At 34.8% G+C, this 18723-nt stretch overlaps 1 protein-coding gene across 2 annotated transcripts in view; it reads left to right on the top strand.

The window, feature by feature from the left end:
- Positions 1-18723, top strand: part of KIAA2026 (KIAA2026 ortholog) — a 106414-nt gene that overhangs the window by 11734 nt on the left and 75957 nt on the right. For both annotated transcript variants that reach the window (XM_039217121.1, XM_039217120.1), the window contains exon 2: positions 6907-7107. In XM_039217121.1, coding sequence (XP_039073052.1) covers positions 6907-7107 — 201 coding nt within the window. The remainder of the gene's footprint in view (positions 1-6906; positions 7108-18723) is intronic.

Here is an 18723-nt window from a genome sequence, read left to right as displayed (position 1 = left end):
TTGTGCTATTACTTAAACTATTTGATTTATCTTTTGAGTTGTTCTTTTCTTTGGCTGTGTTTTTCATCATAACTGTGGATAATCTCTGAAGTTATGCCTTTTGTCTTCTTAAATCTATTCTTGTTTGGCAAGATCATTTATTTTTTATGACGTTATTACTAAGACTCTCGAATCAATATTTTAAGCCTTCCCTTTTGTTTTAGCTTCATATTTCTGTCCACAGAACTTTTTGAATGGGTTGTACAACTGTTGTATCTCAAAATGTTAAAAAAATGTTAAGTTTATTTCTAACCCAGATCTCCTTCTAATTTTTCTGTCTTTCTTTTCAGCATTCACATTCTTCTCCTTTGTGTCACTATTATTTCATTCTGAATATATCAAATTCATCTTTAATTCTTCACTTTTCACTCAGTATATACAAATTGTCAGCCTGTTTATTGCTGAGTTCCTGTTGCTCCGCAAATATTTTGAATAAATGAATAACGGGAATAAATATAATTAGTATTCTTTCTCTACTCTTTCCTACTGGTGTAAAACTGTTTTTTGCAAAGTCTATTTCAAGTCCTTGACCAGAAAGTAATCACATAGTATAGAGCAGTTGAGTAAATATGAATGAAAAAATATCATATGGGAAGCTGGGAAGATGGCAGAGTAGGAGGATCCTAAGTTTACCTTGTGCCACAGATACAAATAGGTAACATTCGTATCAGTGTAAATAACCCAGAAAACTACCGGAAGACTGGCAGAACAAACTCTACAGCTAACGGTAGAGAAGAGGCCACATGAAAGAGGGTAGGGAGGGTGGAGATACAGTGGGAAGCCAAACCATGGCCATTGCAGGGCAGTAGGGAGCTGCAAGGGTGGAAAAGGGCAAGAAACAGTATCACACTGCGGAGTCTACATGGGAAGGCTGAATCTCTATAACGTTTGGCTTTGAAAGTGAGAAGGGCTGATTTTGTGGGTTCTTATAACAAACAGGACATAAAGTTTGGAATTTTGGAATCAGTAGGCTTCGTTCTGGGAGAGCTCAGAGGGTGCTGGAAGCTGAGACCCTCCCCTTAAAGAGACACCTTGAAAAGTGTAATATTCCCATTACAGGGATCCCAGAATAAGAAGAGAGAGAAAAGGGAGCAGAAAATTTATTTGAAGAAATAATAGCTGCAGATTTACCTAATCCGGGGAAGGGCACAGATAATGCACATCCAGAAGGCACAGAGATCCCCCAACAAAGTCAACTCAAGGAGGTCCACACCAAGGGAAATAGTAATTAAGGTGGCAAAAATTAGTGACAATTTATTTTAAAGCAGCAAGAGAAAAAAGATACATACAAGGGAAGCTTCATGAGTTTACCTACAATCAAATTTTTCAGCAGAAATATTGTAGTCCAGAAGGGAGAGACATGAAATATTTCAGGTTCTGAAAGTGAAAGATCTGCAGCCAAGAATACTCCACCCAGTAAAACTATCATTCAGAATACAAAGAGAGACAAAGAGTTTCTCATACAGAAAGTAAAGGAGTTCATGACCACTTAATCAGCCCTACTAGAAGTATTAAAGGGGACTCTTTGAGTGGAAAAGAAAGACCATAAAGAAAGGAATGAAAAGTAGGAAATACAAAAGCAGTAAAAATAAGTATACCACTCAAGAGATTCACAAAATAAGAGGATGTAAAATGACACCATATACCTAAAATGTAGGAGGAAGAGGAAAAAAGAATGGGTTTAAATTTAAGCGATCATATATATAGAAGATATTATATACAAAATTAATGGTAACCACAAATTCAAAAACCAGTAATAGAGATGCAAAGAATAAAAGAAATTTATCGCCAAAGAAAGCCAGCAAACCATGAGAGAAAGACAAGAAAGGATCAGAGAAAAACTTCAATAATTATTTTGAATGTAAATGGACTAAATGCTCTAGTCAAAAGGCATAGTGTGACAGAGTAGATTAAAAAAACAAGACTGATCTATATGGCTGCCTACAGGAGAGTCATTTCTGAAGAAAAGATGCCTGCAGATTGAAAGTAGGGGATGGAGAAATATTTGTCATGCCAATGGATGTCAGTAAACAAAGATAATAAGATAGCAATATTTATATTGGACAAACTAGACTTTAAAACAAAGATTGTAACGAAAGACAAGGATACTATGTAATAACATCGTACAACAACATATAACAATTATAAATATACACCCCCACATGGAAGCATCCCAATATATAAAAAATAACAAATATAAAAGAACTAATCAGTAATAATACAACAGTGTTAGGAGACTTTACCACCCTACTTACATCAGTGAACAGAACATCTTAACAAAATCAACAAAGAAACAGTGGCTTTGAATGACACACTGAACCAGATAGATTTAGCAGATATATTCAGAGCATTCCACCCTAAATCAACAGAATACATGTTCTTTTCAAATGCACATGGAATCTTCTGCCTACCTTTTTTTGTAGGCATGAAGACTTTTTTCTGAAAACTTTTTTGGATATCCAGTACAGCTGAATATGAGAATACTTGTTTCCAAACTTTTATAATCTGGCTTCCCAAGCAGAAAATATTTTGAATATTGGTACCCCCAATGTATCTATATTTATTTATCAATCATTTAATCGTATTTTGTACTATTATGTTTAATATATTGTAAAATGTTACAATCTAATACTTAAGCATTAATGTTATAAAACGTTAGTTTTGAAGAGGGCATTGTGATATTTCATTAGTTTTGAAAATCTTGGTATAATACTTGGCTATTGAACTATTTGTAACTTTTGTTTTATGTTAAATTTACTTTGGTACTTGACTTTAATGACTTTTGTAATTCAGAACTCATAAAGATGCATACATCCAGATGGAATGACATTATAAGCTGGGCTGACTATATTAGACAGGCAAAAGTTTGTTGCTTATCAGACAGGCAAAAGTTTTTGTTGCAATTCACCAATAAGAGTTCTGTCTTCCCTAATTTCAAATAGTTGTTCTTGAAGTCTGATACTAAGGTTCAACTTTGTTGGATAATTCTCATTTGCTCCTCCAAATCTATTCTCCACTTTTGTGCAATGTGTTCTGTGTCCCAAGAGGCTGATTTCTAAGGATTGCATCAAATGGTCTGCCTTGTGTTCTGGCTTTTGATTGGGTTCAGTCAATGGGAGGCACTGACAGGAGGACTGAGAGAGGTTGGGATAGTCTAACAGCTTTCTCTTTGCTGGGCTATATATTGTCAGTAACTGTGCTCCATCATTCTGTGGCCCTCTTCTATAATTACAGCTTCCTTTGTTCTAGTACTATCCCATCTTTTCCCCTTTTGGGTCCAGAGCTCTTTAGCTAGCCCAAGAGTACCTCACCATCCCTTTCTAGTTTCCCTTAACGTTGGCTACACATTTGTGGAATAGTCTTTTCATTAAACATTACATCCAGTTTAGTATTATCTTGCCAGCGCCCTGAGAGCTGTAGTTACGTTTAAATTTTGACTGAAACTCTTTATTTACAATATTTTTAAACATAATTAGATAATTTTGTTTCCAAGTTTTAATGTTCAGATACAGTTTTCTTAGCTGTTACATTTTATTTTGATAGCAACAACAAAAATCACGTAATAAGGGAAACCTTTTCAAACCTCTGTTTTTAGTGGGGGGGGCAGTGTCAGTGCACATATTAACCATAAGTAAGGCTTCAATAGCAATTTACTTCTTTCTTAATACTTAACTTGAATAATTTGAAACAGAATTAAGCCTCTGAATTCTGAAATTTGGACTGTATTAACACAGAAAAGTGTAATATGGACATCTTTTACAGTGAGTACATACAGACTTCCTTATTCCTTTTGATGGATGGATGTTATTCCATGTTATGGTACACATTATTTAATCCATGTTGTATAAAAGGACCTTTATGTTTACAGGTTCTTTTTTTTTTTAAGTTTACCTATTTATTTTGAGAGAGATAGAAACAGCATGAGCGGGAGAGGAACAAAGAGAAGGAGAGAGAGAGAATCCCAAGCAGGCTCTGCGCTGCCAGCTGTGGAGACTGATACAGGGCTTGAACTCACAAACCATGAGATCGTCACCTGAGCTGAAACCAAGTGTTGGTTGCTTAACTGACTGAGCCACCCAGGCGCTTTGGGGGTTATTCTTTTAAAATAACAGTATTCTGTGCAGTTGTGCATTTGTGTGTGTGTATGTGATGTGTGTGTGTGTGTGTGTGTGTGTGTGTACACGTATTGCTCACAGTTGTGGAGATACGTCTATAGGATAAATTTCTAGGGACATGATGAGTCAAAGAATATGTGCACATTAAATTTAATGATTATTACCAAATTGACTTAAAAAATAATGTGCCAATTTTACACATTCAATATTGTATGAGAATTATTCTTTCCTTAGATTCTCCCCAATACTGAGGAATATGTCTTTTAATCATGACATGTTGATATGAAAGAGACATTATAGTTTTCCTTCTTGTATTTTAATTATGAATAATAAATATCAAAGTATATCCATTTTTATTTATGATGAGTAGTAAAGGACATTAATTTTTCTTTGAATATTTCTCTAAAGCATTAATTTCTCTTTGAATATTTCTCTAAAGGATATTAATTTATGAAAAATACTGTTTAAAAAAGTAGTTTATATTAAACTTCACCTTTTCTACTCGTAGGACTTCTCTACTTGAAGTTAAAGGGTAAAATTTAGTTGCTGACTTGTTTACATAACAATTTAGCTGTGTGTCTTACTATTTCCCTCAACTCTCTTATTCCCAGTGTTCTGCATATACTATGGCCTCAGAGAGATCATTATGTTTCAGTGCATTAATATTCTCTTCCATTAGTATTGTTGAGGAAGTAATTAAAGTTACTGTTATTGCCAGACAGCTTATTAACTTTTGGTCCACATTTCTTACTCCCCGCCCAATTAGCCATCATATAGATCTATGCTGTTGTGTATAAAATAATCACAGCCTGAAACAGTATGGGTATTATATATTAGCCCAAATTCTTTAGGATTAGTTGAAAACTAATTTAAAGGTTCATGACGTACTTAAAGCTAAATCAGTTATATTATTATCCCCATAACAAAGAAAATACATAATAGTGCCATAGTTCAGTAGAACCTTATAGTTGTACCATTTATGGGATCTAGATGGCCTGAGACTAAGATTCTTACAAAAGTTCTTCTAACTTAGAGTAATAAACCACTGTGAACAAACTCCAAGATGGACAGGCCTTTGTATTTCATGCCATTAAGGTTTGTTTTGTTGAATCTTACCCTATGTTACATTAAAGGAAGCTTATAGGAAAGCAGAGAAACAGGGTCAACTTTTAATTTACATAGATTCTTATTGAGCATATTGAATGCTTACCTGGGGTATTGACTTGGTTTTGCCATTGTAGAAACAATACCATGTACAAAACCTTCAGAGACTCTGGAATATTTTACAAAGGTAAAAGAGAAGGTATTTTCCCTGATGCTTTTTGTAATTCTCTCTTTTATAGATAAAAGTTCAGAAGTCAGGTTTTAATTTAGACTTTAAAACATGATAACATTAATCTTTTTTTTCCAGTGTGATTTTTTTTTTTAACTAGATTTATTTATTTTGAGAGAGAGAGAACAAGTATATGCATACTTGCAAACAGGAGATGAGCAGAGAGAAAGAGGGACAGCGAGATTCTCGGGCAGCCTCCACAGTCAGCACAGAACCTGTTATGGGGCTTGATCTCACAATTGTGAGATCATGGCCTGAGCCAAAATTATGACTTGGATGCTTAAACGACTGAGCTACCCAGGCATCCCTTACAGCATAAATTGTTTTAATCAGTTATTTCACATTCATTAAGGGGATTTATGGATAATTAAACAAACTGCTGAGAAACTTTTTCAGCAGTATTTTCAATTATTAGATTAGTATCTCAGTATTACTAGAACATTATAGAGTAGAGAGACATTTGTGGTGACATTGAAGAGGTAATCTCAATTCCTAGATTCTTTTTATAGGTTAGTCAGGTTTCCAAATTTGCAGTTATATATTGTATACTTCATTTGTTTACAGTTTCTTCAAATTATTTATGTACCATGAATTTACTCTCCCAAAATGTTTTTGTAGTATTGCGCATTCTCCTATATCAATGATAAGTAGTACGAATTATACGAAGCAAAGATGAGTTGCATTTAATTTTGCAAGCAATAAACTTTTTTCCATTAAAGAGATAGTGTTTTAATGATTAATTTTAGTGCTAAAGATTTATATATTTAAAAAAATTTTTTAAATGTGTTTATTTCTTAGAGAGGGAGAGAGACAGATCATAAGTGGGGGAGGGGCAGAGAGAGAGAGAGGGAAACAGAGTCTGAAGCAGGCTCTAGGCTCTGAGCTGCCAGCACAGAGCCCAAAGCAGGACTCTAACCCGCCAACTGCGAGATCATGACCCAAGCTAACTAAAGTCGGATGCCTAACTGGCTGAGCCACCCAGGTACCCCAAGATTTATGTATTTCTTAAATGTAGGGTAGGGGCTTGTCAGACTGATTTTATGATATGGGTAAGGAAAACTAAAAATTAGTGTAGGGTGAAAAAAAACTGGAGCATAGGGTGGCTCAGTCAGTTAAGCATCTGACTTTGACTCAGGTCACGATCTTGTGGCTCAGGAGTTCGATCCCCACATCAGGCTCTGCTGTCAGAGAACCCACTTCAGATCCTCTGTCTCCCTGTGTCTGTCCTTCCCCCGTTCCCTCTCTCTCAACAGTAAATAAACAAAAAAACAAAAGAAAACTCTGGAGCATAGCTAAGTAAGGTTTAATTATATACATTATATAATTAGCAAAAGAGATTATTCTTAAGATGCTGGTTAAGGGGGATTATTGCTTACCCAGAAAGATTTGACCTTATGAACTGACTTATTCTTCTCCAAGGCACTTGAGAGAAAAGACAACGATAGCAGTTACATCTAGAGGCTATTATGGACTGGAGGATGAGAAGGGAACTGCATGTACCTCAACAAGGCGTCGGTCAACACCACGAAGTTTGGCAGGCTTGACAAGTGGAGTTTTTGAGTCTATAATGGTTCAAGTTTTAAGACAGGAAGAACAGCTGAGAGCAAAAGAAGAAAAAAGGTAAATGTTAAAAAAAGTTTCATGTTTAAATTTCTAGGAACTACTTTTCTAAGAGTAGAGCTGTATAACCTTTGTGTGTCCATGTCACTTTGGGCCCATTTTACTAGTGTTGCAAAATACATGGTCACCAAGTGTATGAATTCAAAATGAAATAATCACAGTGAAATTTGTTTTAAAATACAGTATTAAACTTTAATCCAAATTACTTTGAAGCTATAAAAATTAATTTTGACAAAAGATTTCAGAATGCCTTCTAGATTTCTAGAATTATAAATGGAAATAAAAGTATTATCAAATTTTAAATCAAGAGAGTTTTATATAGATTTGTATCGCTTTAGAATAGTTTCATATACCTTTAAAATTAGAAGAAATTCCAAAGATTGTGTAGTTCAAAATGACAGGTAGATGATAGGTTCACCTCTGCTATATCCTCCATTGGTATTAATTTTCTGGATATTCACCTTACTCTGGGCTCATCAAGAGAGAATGTTGTGTTTAGTGTTACCTTCTATGATCTGGGAGCATAGATTGATGGCATTTATATAACATTTTATTTATAACAAAGAGAAAAAGTCCCAAAGAAGTGTGATTACTCAAAAAAGACTGTGATTTTCATACTAAATCAAATCTCATACTCAAACTGTGTTAGGAATGATTGCTGATATAATAGGGAACTGCTAATGCTTACTCAAAAGCAATTTATAATATGTTGTTGCTACTTTCATAGTAATAAATTTAGCTTGCTTTGATAACTGGATAATTAAAACTCAACTTTGAGACTTTCTTACAACATACTTTTTATTCTAGTGATTAATTCAGAATCCACTGTGAAATACAGTTTTTTCTCCCTTCTACAAAACCTCATAGAACTACTCCTGCTATAAGAAAAGGGATTTTATGGAAAGGGATAAAGATTAATCTGACAATAGGGTATAATAGATTAGAATGGAGAAAAAAATGAAGAAAAGGAACGCTTTGGGAAGAAAACTGTAGTAGTCTAGATCTCCACTACTGATGACCAGAAATAGGGAGAGAGAGGTCAGATTGTCCTGGGAACAAGTAAAAAGACTTACTTAGTACCTTCTTTAATACTAAGGGGAAACAAAGGAAAAGACAAATATAAGTCAGGACATAGTTATAATCATAGTGATAGAGCAGTAAGGAGGAAAAAAAGATTGTAATTATTTATTAAACATGATTATTTGCCAGGTTTAGCTCTAGACATCTTACATGTATTTAACATTCATCCTGAAGCACAGAGAGATTAATTAACTTGTCCAGGGTCAAGCAGTTTTTGAGTGGTAGTCAAGATTTGAACCCAGGCAGTTTGGCCCTGGAGGTTGTGCTCCTAAACAATATACTGTCCTTATGACTTGTAAAATGGTGGAACAAACAAAGAAAACAGAAGAGTCTAAATCTCTTTTAGAATGGGAAAGATCAGTAAATTCTTTTTAGTACATTGTTTGAAGTGGTAAGGGAAACATTTAATTGTTCAAGTAGGAATGACTAGTAGAAAACTAGAAATATGACTGAATCTTCTTCTTCCCCTCCAGTTCTACGTATGTTTATTTGTGCCCTGTGTTTAATGTCAAATAAACATAAGTGAATAGGACATGGGCAGAAATCCTCCATTAAATGTCTTAGTGATAATTTCATGGAGTAATATGAATTAAACTTTTTCTTTGAGTAGAGCATTAAGTTTTGATTTTTAAGTTATAAATATTTTAAACATGAAGCAAAGAATAAATAAAATTATAATAAAGCCATATGTACTTACTACTCAGCAATTTTTAGAGAAATTAACATAGGTAAAATCAAGATTCCCTTTATTTTCCCTTTGTCCCCAGAAGAAACTGCTCTTGTCACTTTATCATTCCAATGCTTTTTATTATTGAATTTTAAGAATTCTTTTATATATTAAGGATACAAGTACTTTGTCAGATATATTTGTATTGCAGATATTTTCTCCTTGTCTATGGCCTTTGATTTTCAGTGTTTAATTTTAAGAAAAGGAAAATTTTTAGTTTGGGTTTGTTCTTTTTTTAAATGTTTTGTGCTTTTTATGGCTTAAGAAATCTTATCTTACCCAAGATTATAAATTTTCTCCCTTTTTTCCCCCAGAAATTTCTAAATTTTTATTTTATGGTTAGGTTTTTGATTCATTTGAAGTTAATTTTTATATGTGGTTTGAAGTAAGAATAAAAGTATTATTTTTCCCATATAGTCTATTGTCCCAATATCATTTGTTGAAAAAACTATTCTTTCATTATAAATTAGATTTGCATCTTTGTTGAAAATCAGTGAGACTTTGTGAACTATATTCTGTTTCATTTGTGAGTCTTTGTGGACTTTATATTCTGTTTCATTTATCTTTAGGTCTGTCCTTAGGCTAATAATATATTGACTTGATTGCTATAGCTTTTATAGTAAGCCTTGAAATTTGGGAATATGAGTCTTTGTTTTTTGTTTTCAAAATTGTTAGGTTATTCTAGGATCTTGACTTTATTTCTGTGTGACTTATATCATATTGTAAACTCCTACAAAAAAATAAACAGTCTGAGGAAATTTTGATTGAAATTACATGGACTTTATCAGTAATTTTCTGGATAATTGTAAATTTCTTTCAGTGCTATCTTATAATTTTAAGTTGTTTACATTTTTCATATATTTGGTTAATTTTACCCATATATATTTTCATGTTTTTGATGCAATTGTAAATTATTTTTTAAATTCAATTTATTATTTTTATATAGAAATACAATTTTGTGTAGAAAATTTATATAGAGTTTTGTATAGAATTTTGTAGAGATATACAATTGATTTTAGTATAGGGCCTTTTGTCTGTTTGTACTTTGAGTTCTGAAAGATTTTGATGCTTAGGGTTTTTTGATGGGTTGACATTCTTCTTATCATGAGTGTCTCTTTTTATCCCTGATAATATTTCTGACATTATTTAATATTGCATATATCTCCACTGTTGGCTTATGAGCCATCATTATTTGAATTTTTTTTTTAGTGGCTTCTCTAGGCTTTACAAGATGTGCTTATTTATCCCATTTAACTTCAAATGTTATACTACTTTACAGTATACTGTTTACATCTTCTCATACTTTGAGCTGTTGTTGTCATTTTATTTCTACAGTGTATTTTAAACCCCAATGCTCCATTACTGTATGTTCTTTAAATAGTTACTTTTTGAAGAATTTTAAGAATTAGAGGGAAAACATATTTTAAATTTATCCATACGTATACTCTTCCCAACAGTCTGACTTCCTTTTGTATTGATCCATGGTGCCATGTGGTGTCATTTTTCTACTGCCTAAACAACTTTCTTTATCATTACTCATAATGTAGGTCTGTCAATAAACTTTCATTTTTTGATTTGAAAAAACTTTTGTTTTCCTTACATTTTGAAGGAGAAATATTTACATTGACTTCATTTTTCTTCCTTTTCAATAAAGTATAGCATAGCTTAACCTTATGTAATTTTTTCTTGAGTTTTAATTTAAATTCCAGTTAGTTAACATACAGTGTAATATTAGTTTCAAGTGTACAATATAATGATTCAACACCTCCATACATCACCGGGTGGTCATCACAAGTGCACTGCTTAATCCTCATCACCTATTTGACCCATCCTACACTGTACTTCCTTCCTTCTAGTAACCACCAGTTTGTTCTCCATAATTAAGAGTCTCTTTCTTGACTTGTCTCTCTGTCTTTTCCCTTTGCTCATTTGTTTTGTTTCTTAAAATTCCACGTATGAATGAGATCATATGGTATTTATCTTTCTCTGACTGACTTATTTCACTTAGCACAATATTCTCTAGCTTCATCCATGTCATTGCACATGGCAAGATTTCTTTTTTTTTTTTTTTTATGTCTGAGTAATATTCCATTGTATGTATATCCCACATCATCTTTATCCATTCATCAGTTGATAGACATTTGGGTTCTCTCCATAGGTTGGTTATTATTGTTAATGCTGCTTATAAACATTGGGGTGCATGTACCCCTTCAAATTTGTTTTTTTGTAACCTTTGGGTAAATAACTAATAGTGTTATTGCCAGATCATAGGGTGGTTCTATTTTCAGGTTTTTGAGGAGCCTCCGTTCTGTTCTGCAGAGTGGCTGCACAGTTTGCATTCCCACCAGCAGTGCAAGAGAGTTCCTCTTTCTCTGCATCCTTGCCAATACATGTTGTTTTTTGTCTTGTTAATTTTAGACCTTCTGACAGTTGAAGGGTGGTATTGTATTTTGGTTTTGATTTATATTTTCCTAATGATGAGTGATGTTGAGCATCTTTTCATGTGTTAGCTATCTGGATGTCTTCTTTGGAAAAGTGTGTATTCATGTCTTCTGCCCATTTCTTAACAGGGGTGTTTGTTTTGTGGGTGTTGAGTTTAGTTAGTTCTTTAAAGATTTTGGATACTAACCCTAGTATCCTATAGGTCATTTGCAACTATCTTCTCCCATTCCATTGGTTGTGTTTTAGTTTTGATTATTTCCTTTGCAGTGCAGAAGCTTTTTATTTTGATGAGGTCCCAGTAGTATGTTTGCTTTTCTTTCCCCGGCCTCTTGGCTACGTGTCTAGTAAGAAGTTGCTTCAGCTGAGGTCAGAGAGATTGCTGCCTTTGTTCTCCTGTAGGAGAAGTGTAAGAAAGGTGTCCAGTGTAAGGTGTAAGAAAGTGGTCCAGTTTCATTCTTCTGCGTGTCACCGTCCAGTTTTCCCAACACCATTTATTGAAGAGACTTTTTTCTATTGGATTTTTTTTTCCTGCTTTTTCAATGGTGAATTGACAATATAGTTGTCCATTTCTGCATTTTCTCTTCTCTTCCATTGATCTATGTATTTGTTTTTGTGCCAGTATCATATTGTCTTGATGACTACGGCTTTGTACAATAGCATGAAATTAAGAACCATGATGCCTCCAGTTTTGTTTTTTCTTTTTCAGGATTGCTTTGGCTATTTTGGTCTTTTCTGGTTCCATATACATTTTAGGATTGTTTAATCTAGCCCTGTGAAGAATGCTGGTGGCATTTTGATAGGGATTGCATTAAATGTATAGATTGCTTTGGGTAGTATAGATATTTTAACAATGTTTGTTCTTTCAATCAATGAGCATGGTATGCTTTTCCATTTCTTTGTGTCCTCTTCAATATTTTTCATAAGTGTTCCATAGTTTAAAGGGTATAGATGGTTTACCTCTGTAGTTAAGTATATTCCTAAGTATCTTATTGTTTTTGGTACAGTTGTAAATGGGACTGGTTCCTGGATTTCTGGAATAGCTTTGCTATTGGTATATAGAAATGCAAGATTCTGCACATTGATTTTATATCCTGCAACTTTGGTGAATTCAAGAATTAGTTCTAGTAATTTTTTGGTGGAGTCTTTCAGGTTTTCTACATAGAGTATCATGGGATCTGCAAATAGTGCAAGTTTGACCTCTTCCTTGGCAATTTCTATGCCTTTTATTTGTTTTTGCTATTTGATTGCTGAGCCTAAGACTTTCAGTGCTATAATAAGTAATAACAATGAGAGTGGTCATCCTTGTCTTGTTCCTGATTGTAGGGGATAGGCTCTCAGTTTTTCCACAGTGAGGATGAGGTTAGCAGTGGGTCTTTCATATATGGCCTTTAAGATGTTGAGATATGTTCCATCTATCTGTATTTTGTTGAGGGTTTTTTAAATCAAGAATGGATGCAGTATTTTGTCAAATGTTTTTTCTGTTTCTGCTGTGAGGATCATATAGTTCTAATACTTTTTTTTTTTAATGCAGTATATTTCTGTGATTGTTTTGCAAACAGCCCTACAGCCCTACAGCCCAGGAGTAAATCGCATTTGGCCATGGTGAATAATTCTTTTAGTGTAATGTTGAATTCTCTTTGCTAGTATCTTGTTGAGAATTTTTGTATCTAGGTTCATCAGGGCTATTAGTGTATAATTGTCCTTTTTAGAGGTATCTTTGGCTGGTTTTATAGTCAAGGTAGTGCTGGCTTCATAGAATGAGTTTGGAAGCATTATTTCCATTTCTGTTTTTTGGAACAGTTTGAGAAGAATATGTGTGAACTCTTCTTTAAGTGACTGGTAGAATTTACCCTGGGAAGCCATCCAGCCCAGGACTCTTGTTCCTTGGGAGATTTTTGATTACTGATTCAATTTCTTTCCTGGTTATGGGTCTGTTCATATTTTCTATTTCTTACTGTTCCAAGTTTTGTAGTTTGTGGGTTCCTTTCTTTTCCTTTTTTTTCCCTTTCCTTTTCAAGTTTGTTTATTTATTTTGAGAGAGAGAGAGTGCAAGAGTGTAAGCGGGGGAAGGGCAGAAAGAGAAGGAGAGAGAATTTCAAGCAGGCTCTGGACTGTCAGCACAGAGCCTGACACAGGGTTCAAGCTCACGAACTGTGAGATTATAACCTGAGCCTAAACCAGGAGTTGTACACATAACCAACTGAACCATCTAGGCACCCAGGTAGTTTATGGGTTTCTAGGAATTTGTCCATTTCTTCCCAATTGTCCAGTTTCTTGGCATATAATTCTTCATAGTATTCTCTTATAATTGTATTTCTGTGGTGTTGGTTGTAAAATCTCTTTCATTTGTGATTTTATCTATTTGGATCCTTTCTTTTTTCTTTTTGATAAGCCTAGCTAGGGTTCTCCATCCCCTCACTTCCAATCAGCAGGTGTCTTTAGGTGTAGATATCTCTTCTAGGCAGAATATACATGAGTTTTGTTTTATTATCATTTCTGAACCCTGTGTCTTTTAATTGGAGCATTTTTAGTCCATTTACACTCAGAGTGATTATTGAAATATATGAAGTTGGTGCCATTGTGTTACCTATAGAGTTAGTGTTTCTGGTGATGTTCTCTGGTCCTTTATAGTCTTTGCTACTTTAGTCTTTTCATTTATTATTTTTTAATTAATTAAGTAAAAAATTTATTCTTTTAATTTTATTTTTTTTTCTCTGCTCAGAGTCCACCTTAAAATTTCATGCAGGGCTGGTTTAGTAGTCAGAAACTCCTCTAATTTTTGTTTGTCTGGGAAACTCTTTGTCTCTCCTTCTATTTACAGTGAAGCCTTGCTGGATAGAGAATTGTTGGGTGTGTATTTTTCCCATTTAGTATATTTAGCCACTCTCTTCTGGCCTGCCAAATTTCAGTGGACAGATCTGTTGCTAACCTATGTGTCTACCCTTGTAGGTTAAAGACGTTAACTAGCTGCTTTCAGAATTCTCTCTTTATCTTTGTATTTTGCAGTTTTTGCTATAGTATGTCATGGTGTTGACCTGTTCTTGTTGATTTTGAGGGGAGTTCTCTGTGCTCTTGGACTTGAATGCCTTTTTCCTTCCCCAGATTAGGGGAAAACTTCTACCTCCTTTTCCCTCTCTTCTTCTTCTTAGACTCCTATTATATGGATATTGTTTAATTTTATGGCATCACTAAGTTCTCCAGGTCTTCCCTTGTGATCTAATAGTTTACTTTCCCTCTTAATCTTCATTATTTTCCATAATTTTATCGCCTGTTCTCTCCTCTGTTTCTTCAATCCTTGTTGTGACTATATCCAGTCAGTTTTGCATCTCAGTTATAGCATTTTTTTTATTTCAGCCTGACTACTTTTTAGGTCTTTGATCTCTGCAGCAAGTGTTTCTCTGGTGTCTTCTATGCTTTTTTCAAGCCCAGCTAGTAGTCTTAGGACTGTTGTTCTAAATTCTTGTTCAGATATATTGCTTATACCTTTTTTGAGCAAACCCTTGGCTTTGATTGCTTCTTGACCTTTCTTTTGGGGAGAATTCCTCTCTCTTGTCATTTTGGCTCAGTTTCTGTCTTTTGCATGTTTTAAGAACTTGTGTTTCCTACACCTAAGAGTAATATTATATTTAAAAGAGGTTATACAAGGTCCAGGGCCTGGCACTTAAGAAAGTGTTTCTGTGTATGCTGTGTGCACTCTGCTGTTGTCGTTTTGGCTGCTCTTTCTCACTGGTCAGTCCACTCTGGAGCTCATCCTTGCTTGCAGTGAGGACTATTTGGACCTTTAACTAGGTGTGCCTTGATTTTTGTTAAAATAAGCCTAGAAAAAGAGGGGAGGGAACCTCAGAGAATCAAAAACCTAAAAGACTGATTCCAAAGAAAAAGAAAAAAAACAGGAAGTAAAGAAAAAAAGAAAGAAAAAGAAAAGAATAAAGAAGCTGATCCAAAAATGGACAGAAAAGGAAATGAAAAAAACAAGCAAGAAACTATGAGGCTGATAGAAAAAACGAAGAAGAAAGAAAAAGTAAAAAATGTAAGCTTAGTTCTAGTTCCACCAGAACTGTGGGTATAATTTTGAAGCACTGGATTTTCAGTACATTTGGTACATGATGAATGCTGGTTGTGCTGGTCTTCTGGAGGAAAGGCTGGCTGCCTTGGCTCAGAGTCAGTCTTGCTTTAGTTAATAAGCATTTGCAAGCATGGGGACAGGGTTTGGTGTAAGTGGGCCCCACCCGCATTGGTGGTCCCTTTGCTGCCCAGCAAAGTCCATTGTGTTGGTGTTTGGGGGAAAATGGCACCAACCCAAATCTCTTGTCCCCAGACAGGGAATCTCACACCTCCGGCTATTCAGGCAGCCCTCACAGAATAGTGGGAGCAGTTCAGCTCTCCCTGTACCACAGTTCTCCTGTGTTTTTTCTGTGCTGGGATTAAAAACTTGATGTCTTAAAGAACCTAGCACTCAGCGATCCACCCCCCTCTTCAGGAGCAGAGCCTTTCCACACTGTGTCTAATGTCTTTTATGCCAGAAAATAGTTCGGTGCGCTGCACGGAATCCATGGCAGAGCACCGCTAAAAGCAACAAAAAGCTTACATGTTCTCTGGGTGCTACTTTGTCCCCTGCCGATGAAAGGCCTTTGCTGAGCTTACAGAATCTTTTATCTTTGAAGGGGCAATATACCCTCTTCCAAAAGCATTCCAGGAAGGGAAATGGTCTCTCCGAGTGTGCCTAGACGATCCCTATACCACACTATGCTCTCTAGGGTCAGTTCCCTCCTTCTCCTAGGAGTCTGTGCCACAGCTCTACTCCAGAGAAAGTTGCGCACTTCCGGAACCTCAGAATTTGAGCTCTAAACGCTGTTTGCAAAAAACAAAACAAAAAACCCTGCAACATTCAGTACTTCTTGCTCTCTGGTAGTTAGTCCAGACAGGTTTTCCTTTTGTGCGAACCCAGTGCTCCACTCTCTCAACTCCTCCTTTCCTCCCTTTTTTCTCTCCACAGGAAGGGTTCCCTTCTCCCCACAGCACTTCATTTTTCTCTCCCCCAGTTCACTTCCACACACTTTGTACCTGCCATGCTGTCTCTCTCAAACCTTGGAGATCCTTCTGCCAGTCTCCAGATCGATTTCTTGGGTATTACAATTGATCTGACCTCAATACAGCTGTGTTTGAGGGACATGGAAACCCCAGGATTCCCCTACTTCTGCATTATCTTAATTCCTTCAACAGTTAGTTTCATTTCTTAAGTCTTTTTTGAATCTGCCCACTTTCTTCTATTTCTCTACCTCCATCTAGTTTCTTCATTTCTCACTTCAGCCTATGATAAACTTTTCTTAATTGGTTTAACATTGTCCATGCTTGCCTAATTCCAGGCTGTTTTTACATTAAAACTGGAGTGAACTTTCTGAGATGCAAATTTGTTGATGCCACTTACCTATCCCATTACCTAGAACCTCCCCAAAACAAAGCAAGTACACACGAAAACTTTAATGGCTTAATAGTATTTACAAGGCCCTCTTTCACCTTTAAGTTTCAGCATAGTGCTCTTTTCTCATATCTTTCTTTTCCTCATACTTGCTATCCTAACTTCAGTGGCCTGTTTTTCCTTCTTTTCAGTACAGGAGATTGTTAACTTCATGTGCATCCACATTTAGAGTTCACCTAAAAACATATGAATGGTGGGACTTCTTTCAACCTGTGTCTTCTAAATTTTCTAACATAAGTATGCTTTTCTTTTATAGTTAAGCATAAATATTGAAATTTGTAATGTGGCAAATAGGTAGTGGGACAGGTAAGTTTTTCAATGTATTTTTAACTTATCCCATGATTTCTTTGGAGTCCTCAGAGGGAAAGTGTGACATTTAGGCAGCAACATGTGCTATGATAGGTGGGAGTGCTAAACAAATCCTTCCTCCCTGTGTATAATTAACATCATAAGGTGTCATTATACCTTACATTCTGTCAATCTTTCAGTTCTATCTAATATTTGTTAACAGTTGGTCAGAGACTAGAATATAGGTACTGTAAAGTCAGTTCTAGACAGGAACTTTGAAATCCTTATAAGGAAGGGTCATATTGAAGATAGGGAAGTGTACAAAGATCACATGATTACTGTGGTTGTACTTAAGTTCTGGGCATAGGCATTGGTGGCATCTTAGTCTTCTTCATCTTTATCTTGGTTTTCATCTTGGTCATCTTCATCTTTGTCATTTTTGTTGTTGGTCATCTCCTCCTCTTCCCTCCTCCCCTCTCCTTTCTCTTTCTCCTTCCCCTCCATTCTACTTCTTCTGTTAAAACTTTTGGCGTAAGAAGTGAGAAGATGAATTTCCCATACTGTTAAGTAGGTTAAAATAACTTTTCTATCAAAATCAAATTGACAGCAAGCTGAACAATTCTAGTGCATATTTTCATATTGTAATACTTCAGTTATCTGATGGGCTTTTGATAATTTTTAGCTGATCATCTGAGCAGACACAAACATTAAAGTATTTTTTAAAATCTTGTAAATTTCATAGTTAGATCTCTGTTTTGTAATTCCGAAGGAGTCTCCACTCTTTGTTTTAATTCTTATACAGTAGGTAGTTTCCCATTTTTGTATGGCATATGCTATTAAAATAATGGTTTCTTAAATCACATTAAAAAATGCAAAATCCTGGCATTCTTCTGTTACTCTTTATTTATTTGGTCAGCATTGGAAACTAATGCAAAGGAGATAACAGATTATGTGTGTTGAACAGAAAGGAATAAAAGTTCAGTAAAGCTTAATAGCTTGGCAATCCTCATATAAATGCTGATAGAACAGTAGGCAATCTTGGAGCTGATTGGTGTACAGGGGCACTGTTGATTTAAGAGACAACAACACTACAACCCAAAATTTTGGGAAAGTTGGTGAGAGGGCTGGTTAATTTATAGTTGCAGAAATAGTCTTTAAGCCACTCATAATCACTGCATTCTGTTTGTAATGGTGACTTTGAACTACTAGGGGAATATTATTACATTTTATATATCTTGTTTATTATGTAGGGTAGTATATAATATGTTACAGATAGGTTTTTAAAAAAATAAAATTGATTAAATTGGAAGTTAACTATCCTCAAGGAAATTTTTGTTAATTTGTTATAATTATATAATTAGGTGGCAGTTTGGATCATTAAGTCTACTTTTGCTTTATTAACAATATTGGACCTGTTCACCATTCTTTTTTGTTAAAACTATTTGGATTCCAGAAATAGCATATGTGTTTTTTTATACTCTTGTTTCATATATTTACATAAGCTCAGTGGTATTTTATTGACTTGGAAATCACTGAAGTTAAAAATATTTTCTACATTTTTATGAAATAAAAACTATAACTTATTAACTGACTTATTTTC

This window comes from Hyaena hyaena, unplaced genomic scaffold (assembly GCF_003009895.1).
Source record: "Hyaena hyaena isolate Hyena2069 unplaced genomic scaffold, ASM300989v1 scaffold_675, whole genome shotgun sequence".
NCBI lineage: Eukaryota > Metazoa > Chordata > Mammalia > Carnivora > Hyaenidae > Hyaena > Hyaena hyaena.
This window is presented reverse-complemented; position numbering and strand designations above follow the sequence as displayed.